The following is a 10,422-nucleotide window of genomic DNA, read 5'->3' as shown; positions in this document are numbered from 1 at the left end:
TGAGTGGATTTGGTAGACAAACTAAAAAAAGCTTGTCATGAATATATTTGTGTGTGTTTGTCCCCACTGCCACTGCTTGACAACCAGTACTGGTGTGTTTACATTGCTATAACTTAGCAGTTCAGCAAAAGAGACTGATAGAATAAGAGCCAGGTTTATAAAAAAATAAGTACTGGGGGTTGATACATTCAACTAAAAATCCTTCAAGGTGCAGCCCCATGTCACCTACCTGGGGAACATCATTCTTAATAATGCAACCTGTGAAAAGGACATTGGACAACTGCATTGCCAAAGGCAACACCTTCTTTGAATATCTGCAGAAGTGTGTATGGCAGAACCATGCCCTGCACTTGCTCATCAGAACCTAAGTCTACAAGGTAGATGTCATCTCTACTCTCCTCTATGGTTCAGAAGCTTGGGTGCTGGGTGTTGTACAAGAAGCAGGTCAAGCTGCAGCAACACTTCCACCAGAGATGCCTTCACTTCATCATGATCATTTCATGAAGGAAAACATCACCAAGGACTAAGTCCTCCAGCAGGCCAATTGTGCTGAGCACAGAAACCATGCTACTACTCAAGCAGCTCAGATAGGCAGCAGGCCACTTCTCATGCATGGATAAATCCAGAATGCTGAGAGCTGTATTTTATTAAGCTCAGCCGGGGAAAAGGTGACACAAGAGATCACATCCCTGGAAGCATTTCAAAGACTAGCTGAAACACCAGTTCATCCGGATAAGGAGTGATCCCACAAGGTCGGAAGGAGTTGCAGCACAAAGAGAGGCATGGTGAGACTGCACCCAGACAATTGCAAGTAACTTTGAGAAAGCCAGAACAAGCGGGTGACACTTATCTGCCGAAAGCCTACGTATGTGCCCCAAGTATGTCAGAGCCTCTCATTCAAGGATTAGTTGACATAGCTACTTAAGGGCTCGCCACTCGTCCTTAATGATTTTTGAACAAAGAACTGCCATCATCATGTGTGTACATGCAGATCTATCTATCTATCTTTCTATACATATCTAACAACGAAAGCTTGCTTGGAGCCACTCCTTGTTAGGATAAAAAGACGAAAGCTTGACTGGTATGATCATGTATCCCGCCACAACTCCCTATTTGATATCATTTTACAGGACACAGTTGAAGGAGGGCAACTGTGTATGTGTGTTTGGTTTTGTTTATATCCCTCAAGCTGCTTCTAATTCATATTTGAGTGTATATATATATATATATATTTATATATTAACAAAAACATGCACATCAGACCGTATTTTCCTCCCTTAACCCTTGAAGCTACAAGACAATGCTTGAGTAACTCAAAACAATATGAATAAACAAGCATCCCATGTGACAGAGTAATCTGAATGCTAAAGGGTTAACACGAGGAGGCAGCACTTTGAAGCACAAAATGAAAAATGTCATTGGTTCTGGAGTTAGTCTGAAACCTGTGAATTGTAGATAAACAGATATCCCCAGTCATCATGAACTGGACTCAAAGAAACAGCAGCTAAAGCATCAATTAATAACTGATTTATATATACATACCCAAGGTTTCCAGAAACAAATTTGATTCATATAAATGCACAGAGGTGACTGGATTAAGAGCTGAACTTCTGCAAAATGCTTCTTTGATGGCCACCACATGCGAGAATTTCAATCACCCAGCCAGAGATACACTTTTCTCTTTATACAACCATATCTGACACATGCACAAGTATATTCAATATATTTATAAACTATATATATATATATATATATATATATATATATATATATATATATATATATATATACACACACACACACACATATATATATACACACACATATATACACACACATATATATATATACACACACACACAAATATATAATCCAAAACTATACATATATATATATATATACCCCAAATTATATATACATGCATATAAATCCAAAATTATGTACACACACAAATATATATACACACACCCAAGTTTATATATATAAAAACTCAAAATTATATATATATATATATATATATATATTACAGACAAGAAAGTAATTGTCGAATGCAGTACAGTCTGTGAGAACAGCTGAGAAAGATCGAGTATTTACCCTTAGAAGACGGAAATATATATATATATATACACACACACACACACACACACACACAGAGAAATATATAATCCAAAACTATGCACACAAACATATATATATATATATATATATATATATATAAAACATCAAATTATATATACATACATATAAATCCAAAATTATGTACACACACATAAATATATATACACACTCCCAAATTTATATATATATATATCATTTAACATCCATCTTCCATGCATGCATGGGTATATACACACACACAAGAACCCAAAATTATATACATACATACATATACATAATATATATATATATATATATATATATATATATATATATATATATATATATTACACGAATGTACATATACTGGCAAAACTGTGCATGTGATATTTTTCTGTTGCTGTGTATGCCATATGACAAGGGAGGACAGGAAATGAAACCTGATCAACTCAAGCAAGCAGAAGAAAAAAGAACTTATGCCATGAATGCATAAACACATGTTTACATATAATTATATAATAATGGATTGTACATCACAAATGTATTATAGATATCAGGAGTACATTAATTATTATATACAAACATATGTCTACACATACATGCATTTGCATGTGTGTATGTATATATATATATATATATATACACACACACACACACACTTATGCATATGTATATACATACATATAACCATACATGTATCCACACACACACACACATAAATACATACATAAATGCATACCTATATGTACACATATGCACTGACATGTATATATATATATATATACACAGTATATACTGTAAATTACATTATATACATATAATGTATATTACAATATATAATCTATATTTATCTATATTTTATATATGTATTACATCCATGTATACATGCATTACATATATATGCACACATACCTACATATTACATAACATTTATAAAATATAATCATACATTAAAGAGACAGAGGCTGAAGTTGAATGACAGTGTTGTGATGATATTTAATGAGAAATGAATGGTGACAATGAGTATAGCAATAGTAGATATATTTGTGTGCATGTATATATATATATATATGTGTGTGTATGTGCATGTATGTCTCTGTTTCCATTTGTGTGTGTGTATGTGTCAGTCTCTGAATGTTATGTTGTGCAACAGCTGGCCAATCACGGTCCAGTTAAGTTCACAGGTAAGACGTATTTGGTTTATGGTAATGTAGGAGAGAGAGAGAGAGAGAGAGACAGGTAAGAGAGATTGGGGAGTAGTGGGTTTGAGAGAGAGAGAGAGAGAAAGGTGGGGTGGGGGCAGATATATTGACGTTCATCAGAGGAAGTAGTCTGGTTGTGGCTTTTTAGATGGGATTCCACGGCATTCCTGGAAAAGAGAGTGAGACACACAATTTAGACATCTATCAGATCTATATGGAGACAGAACATCATTATAAATACATTTGACATGCACCAAAATTAATACTCAGCATCATTATTATCATAAATATCACGAAATACACGAGCTAGTGTGCTGGTTAATGCTCTTCCAGTAGCCCAATGGTGCCGAAGCTACTGTCAGGAACTCTGCATGTGGCCCAGGATTACTGTTGCTGCCACTCTTCTTCATGTCTGATGCTGCAGCCACCATCCCTTGCAGGTGATTGTGGCATGGTTGCAGCATCGGCGACCTGGTTGGCTCGGTTCACACGAGCTCAGTGGCAGCGTGCTATTGTGTCTGGGCCAGTTGGTTTGCAAACACAGTGCTTCTTAGAGGAACAGGCAAAAGATAGTTACACAAGGCAGAACAATAACAGGTCTATGATATTCTTAGATGTCTAGGGCTGCATGTACACCACACTGGAGATATCAGCAGGCTAGTTGACTCCAATAACATCATTTGACCCCCTCCCTGCATAGCATCAGAAATATACACCACATCATCTGACCTCCAAAACACACTTTACATCATAGTTGTTGTTTGACCATCAAAATATAAATAATTATCTAACCTTAAAACATAAACAGCACATTGTTTGACCCCTAATAAATTATTTAGCATCATGATCATTAATCCCAAAACATCATAATAATCTGATCCCCAAAACAAACACAACCCTCCATTCCAAAACATCATAAACAGCACATCGTTTGCAACATCTTAATCATTGACCATGAATACATCATTTAATATCATCACAAACATCAATCCCATAAAATACAGCTCTTAATTATCATACATTAGATTGGATTGGATTGCCTATCTCTCCACCAACCATGGTCTGAGATGAAGGCTATGAATTTGAGTTCAAGATCATACTGGTTTATGAGCTGATTCTGCCACACTGGCTCCACATGGCTTAGCAGAGGGGTGCAACTTTTATACTTTTACCCAAGAGTAGTTAAATTGATTACATTGACCTCAGTGCTCAACTTATTTTATCGACCCTGAAAGGATGAAAGATTAAGGTGACCCATAACATCAAACATATACCAGATCCCTAAAGCACATCTACCTTAAACTTAAAAGCATCATAAATACTACAAGCATATTACTTGACTCCAAACATTGTATGTATTCCTAACTGCCAAAACATTATAAACATACATGATCCTCTAAAACATTTTAACCTTATCTGACCCACAAAATAAATCATAAACATTATAAATGCATCAGCTGAGCCTCTAAAATATCATTGTACTAAAGCCAAGTTGATTCAGATATTTCAGGTTACGAGATTTAGTGTAATCAGTGGGGCAAAGTCTAGAATTGAAGGGTCTTAGAGTCAATCTAGCAAAAACCAAAGTCCTAATAAGTAGAAAAACAGACAAATCAAAAACCTTTTCAGATAGATGGCCCTGCTCAATCTGTAGAAAAGGCATAGGTAGCAACTCCCCTAAGATGTACTTGGTGTAAACTATGGGCACGCAAGAGGTACATCAACATCAAAGGAAGGTTAATCAGTTTTTGTGTGTGGCAGATGCACAGAGGCAATAAACATCGAAGATGTACAGGAAACAGATTCCTTCACATAGAAACCAGAAGTAGGTGATAACTTCCGCTACTTCGATGACCAAGTCTGTAGTGTGTGATGGTTGCTCTGAGAGTGTAGCTGCTAGAATAAGAATAGCCTGGGCAAAGTTCAGAGAGCTCCTACCTCTGATGGTAACAAAGGGCCTCCTGCTCAGATTGAAAGGTAGACTGTGACTGCTGAGGACATGCATAGGCTTGAAAGAGATGAAGCTAGTATGATTTGCTGGATGTGTAATGTCAGTGTGTAAGCACCCTGAGAGAAAAGTTGGATCTAAGAAGCATCAGATGTGGTGTGCAAGAGAGACGACTGCACTGGAATGGTCATGTGATGTGTATAGATGAGGACAGCTGTGTGAAGAAGTGTCACACATTAACAGTGGAAGAGGTGGACCTAGGAAGATAATGGGATGAGGTGGTGAAGCATGACCTTCGAATGTTGGGCAATGGCAAGAGATTGAGACCTTTGAAGGTATGCTGTGATTGAGAAGACCTGGCAAGTAAAGTGAGATCACAGCTGTGGCCGATACCAGTTTTGCATAACCAACCCATTTAAAAGTACCCTTGAATCATTGGGCGATACACTGTGCTTGAGAAGAACTGTTGAGTCAAGTGAAATCGTAATCATAGCTGATGCCAGTGCCACCTGACTGGCACCCGGGCTGGTGGCACGTAATAAGCACCATTCAAGCGTGGGTTGATGCCAGTGCAGTCTGACTGGTTCCCCATGCTGGTGGCATGTAAAAAGCACCATCTGAACATGGTCGATGCCAGTGCACCCCCCGCTGGCTCCTGTGCTAGCAGCATGTAAAAAGCACTTTCCAAACATCGTCAATGCCAGTGCCACCTTACTGGCTCCCGTGACGGTGGCACGTAAAAAGCACCCACTACTCCCTCGGAGTGGTTGGCGTTAGGAAGGTCTTCCAGTTACAGAAACTTTGCCAGATCAGATTGGAGTCTGGTGCAGCCTTCTGGCTTGCCAGTCCTCAGTCAAACCTTCCAACCCATGCCAGTATGGAAAACAGAAGTTAAACGATGATGATGATAATGATGAGTGGTGCCAAAGTAAAATGGGGCCATTTCTGTAAAAGTTGAAAATCCCAAACTATTGAATCACTGGCTCACAAAGAGTGTGCGAGAAAATAGAAATGCAAAGATTTTCTATACTGTATTTTTCAGACCCAAATTTACAGAAAAAGGCAAAAAAGTAGATTGACTCATACAACCAAGACCATAAATTCCATGTGAAATACGGCAGGATTTTGATAGTCTTTTATTCTTTCACTTGCTTCAGGGATTTTAGTTGAACAAATTAACCCCAGGACTTAATTCTTAAACCTAGTATTTATTCTATCAGTGTCTTTTGCCAAACTGCTAAGTTACAGGGACATAAACACACCAACACTGGTTGTCAAGTAGTGATAGGGGAACAACACAGACACAAAGACACACACACAGATACATATAGTATATATACGACAGGCTTCTTTCAGTTTCCACCTTCCATAGCCACTCACAAGGCTTTGATCATTGTAGAAGACATTTGCCTCAAGGTGCCATGCAGAGGGACTGAACCTGGAACCATGTGACTGGGAAGCAACCTTCTAACCACACTGCCACACCTAAAGACAATATTTGAATGCTTACACTGAAGCAAAGAATATCTATTTCCAGCAACTAAGTTCAGAGATGAGGTTTCAATATCTCGATTGAAACCAATTCACTTCACTTACACTGTCAAAGCTCTTATTCTTTTGATTGTCTTTGATAAACAACAATCATATGGCTGGATTGCTCAAGTAGGGCTGATCTGGAATGAGGGAAGGACTAACAACATCAGTAACTCCTACTGCTATCATCATGAACAGAACGAGATGCTCAATGGCACTGCGGCTTGCACTCACCTGTGGGGCAGCTTCAAAAATAGTAAAATCTCTTTGTACATGTTCGTCAAGTTCTAATATTGCTGCAACGTTGCCACATCTGCAAGAGACAGGAAAATAGAAATTACATTAAAGAACAGTACGACACTTGAACACACAGCCAAACACAATGATAAGGGCTTATTGTCTTAGCATTCTGGGAATCCAACAGAGGGCAACACTGGGCAGATATGGTGTTTTTATACCTTTTACCTTCAGAGAGAATTTTTCCTCCATGGTAACTATAGTGAATTTGCCTTTTAGCAGTTGAAATATGTGACAAACATATTTCAACTAACTTAATGTTTGCATATCATCAGGGGTCACCAAACTTTTTTTCACAGTGAGCAAGATAACTGAGAGAATGACACATGTGGGCTGCATAACTATTTTGTTTAATACAATACAGTGAATAAACAAAAAAATAAAGACAACCAATATATTTATTCACCAAAACGTTATCAATAAGATAGTTATATCCCACCCAGAGTGCACATATCCAAATCTCTCAAACTAAGCAGCAAAAAAAGGTGAGTGAGATTTGTGAAACAGGAATTCATCAGTATTTGTTTTGTAATTGCTGCATCCAATCAAGAGAATTGCTGCATCCAATCAAGAGAATTACTGCATCCAATCAAGAGAATTGCTTTCAAATGTTTATCAGTCAACCGCATTCACATACTTCAATTTTGAAAATGTTCGCTCGCAAACATAAGTTCCAAACACTGATGCTATGCCAAAGACAACTGAACTCTCATTGTGGGTACTTACACAAAAGGTACAGTGCAGTGGTGAACCAGATGAACTGACCGTGTGGGCTGTAGTTTGGTGACCCCTGGCATATCATCATCATCATCATTTATCATCTGCTTTCCATGTTGGCATGGGTTAGACAGTTTGATTGGAACTGGTAAGCCAGAGGACTGCACCAGGTTCCAGTCTAATTTGGCATGGTTTCTACAGCTGGATGCCCTTCTTAATGCCAACCCCTCCAAGAGTGTAATGGGTGCTTTTTATGAGCCAATTACATGATACTGGTAATGGCCACAATTATGATTTCACTTGGCTTCACAAGTCTTCTCAAACACTGCATATTGCCAAAAGTCTCAGTCACTTGTCATCGCCTACATGAGGCCCAACATTCGAAGACATACACTTGTGTGTGTGTGTGTGTGTGTGTGTGAAAGTTGTGGAAGAGGAAGACCCAGTAAGTACTGAAGGATAATCTCAAAATGCTGAACCTTACGAAAGTGAAGACAGAGGTTTGAGATTGGTGGAACCGTGTTGTACTAGAGAAAACCCACCAACAACAACAGAATTGAGACCCTAAAGCAAAAGTGCCATGTAAAAAGCATTGGTGAGGGTGCTGGTACCACACAAAAAGCACCCATCACACTCTCTGAAGTGGTTGGTATTAGGAAGGGCACCCAGCCATAGAAACCAAGCCAAAACAAACTATGAAACCTGATGTGGCCCCTGTCAAACCGTCCAACCCATGCCAGCATGGAAAACAGACATTAAATGAGGAGAATGATGATTTTATATATTTATATACATGAAATGAGCTTCTTTCAGTTTCCATCTACCAAATTCACTCACAAGACTTTGATCAGCCCAGGACTATTATAGAAGGCACTTGCCCAAGGTTCCAAGAATTGGAACTGAACCCAAAACCATGTGGTAGGGAAGCTGGGACGCAAATTTCTTGACCACATAACCATTCCTGCATCTAAGAAGGTAAAAAAAAAGAAAATCCCTAACTAAACAGAGCACAACTTTATTACATCTGATGCTCTACCAATTCCACAAATGCACCAATTACCAAAATTTACATAACTCACCTGTAACAGTAATTTGGTGCTGACCAGACAGTTAGAACAGTCTCATTAAAATGCCATTTGTAGCCTTCCATGACTAACTGATGAGCCCGGCAAATGAGATCAATGTCATTAGCAACGTTGAACTGTGACACCACATCACTGCCAAACAGGTACCCAGCTCCTCGAGGAGAGACACCCCAGCCTTGCATGTCTGTAAAAGAGAAAAAAAAAAAAAGGTTACAGGTACAAATATCAATGAATGTAGCAAGTTAATATTGGTGTATGATTCCTTTAGTTATGTTTAGAGAGCTCTTACCCCTGCTGGCGACAAAGGGACTCTCACTCAGAGTAAAAGGCAGACTGTATGACGCATGCATACGAACAGCCATGCTACATGGCAGTGAAACATGGGCTGTAACTGCTGAGGACATGCGTAAGCTCGCAAGGAATGAAGCCAGTATGCTCCGTTGGATGTGTAATGTCAATGTGAATACCCGTCAGAGTGTAAGTATCTTGAGAGAAAAGCTGAACATTAGAAGCATCAGTTGTGGCATGCAAGAGAGACGATTGCGCTGGTATGGACATGTGGTGAGAATGGATGAGGATAGCTACGTGAAAAAGTGCCACACCCTAACAGTTGAGGGAACCCGTGGAAGAGGTAGGCCCAGGAAGACCTGGGCTGAGGTGGTGAGGCAAGACCTTCGTACATTGGGCCTCACCGAGGCGATGACTACTGACCGAGACCTTTGGAAATGTGCTGTGCGTGAGAAGACCCGGCAAGCCAAGTAAGATCGTTGCCAGTGCCCCTGGACTGGTTCTTGTGCGGGTGGCACATGAGATGCACCGTTTTGAGCGTGGCCGTTGCCAGTACCGCCTGACTGGCTCCCGTAGGATTTTCGAGCGAGATCGTTGCCAGTGCCCCTGGACTGGCTTGTGCGGGTGGCACATAAAAGACACCATTTCGAGCGTGGCCGTTTTCGTGCGGGTGACACGTAAAAGCACCCACTACACTCTCTGAGTGGTTGGCGTTAGGAAGGGCATCCAGCTGTAGAAACTCTGCCAAATCAGACTGGAGCCTGGTGTTGCCATCCGGTTTCACCAGTCCTCAGTCAAATCGTCCAACCCATGCTAGCATGGAAAGCGGACGTTAAACGATGATGATGATATATATACACACACACGCATATGCAATGGGAATGAATATGAGTAACTCTTAACCAAATTAATAATCATAATTTACCTTAAGGTATGAATGAATTAAATTTAATTCTAATCTCCCTGTTCTTATGAACACTAAGTAGCTATTTCACTGTGTGAGCATGTGTGTGCGTATGCTTATATCTTTGTGGATGTTTGTACAAGTGAGTATATGTGTGCCATACAACTAAGCGACAGCGTTTATATATCCATATCTGTTAACGGTTACATTTAACTCTTTTCACTGTATTGTGTATATATTTCTTTTTTGCATCTGTCATTTACTGTTGAATTTCCATAAAAATGAAGCTGTATCCCTTAATTTGTTGTTTTTCTATATATATATATATATATATATATATATATATATATA

At 39.2% G+C, this 10,422-nt stretch overlaps 1 protein-coding gene across 1 annotated transcript in view; it reads right to left on the bottom strand.

Moving 5' to 3' along the window:
- Positions 1-3,068: 3,068 nt before the first annotated feature.
- The window catches only part of LOC106872326 (serine/threonine-protein phosphatase 4 catalytic subunit), a 42,421-nt gene continuing 35,067 nt past the window's right edge, over positions 3,069-10,422 (bottom strand). The window contains exons 7-9 of the mRNA XM_014919273.3: positions 8,874-9,063; positions 7,015-7,093; positions 3,069-3,466 (exon numbers count right to left, since the gene is read on the bottom strand). Coding sequence (XP_014774759.1) covers positions 3,416-3,466; positions 7,015-7,093; positions 8,874-9,063 — 320 coding nt within the window. The 3' untranslated portion in view covers positions 3,069-3,415. The remainder of the gene's footprint in view (positions 3,467-7,014; positions 7,094-8,873; positions 9,064-10,422) is intronic.

The sequence above is a fragment of the Octopus bimaculoides genome, chromosome 28, assembly GCF_046866305.1.
Source record: "Octopus bimaculoides isolate indiv1 chromosome 28, ASM4686630v1, whole genome shotgun sequence".
NCBI classification, from domain to species: domain Eukaryota; kingdom Metazoa; phylum Mollusca; class Cephalopoda; order Octopoda; family Octopodidae; genus Octopus; species Octopus bimaculoides.
The sequence above is the reverse complement of the archived record's forward strand: the minus strand, read 5'-3'. Positions and strand labels throughout refer to the sequence as shown.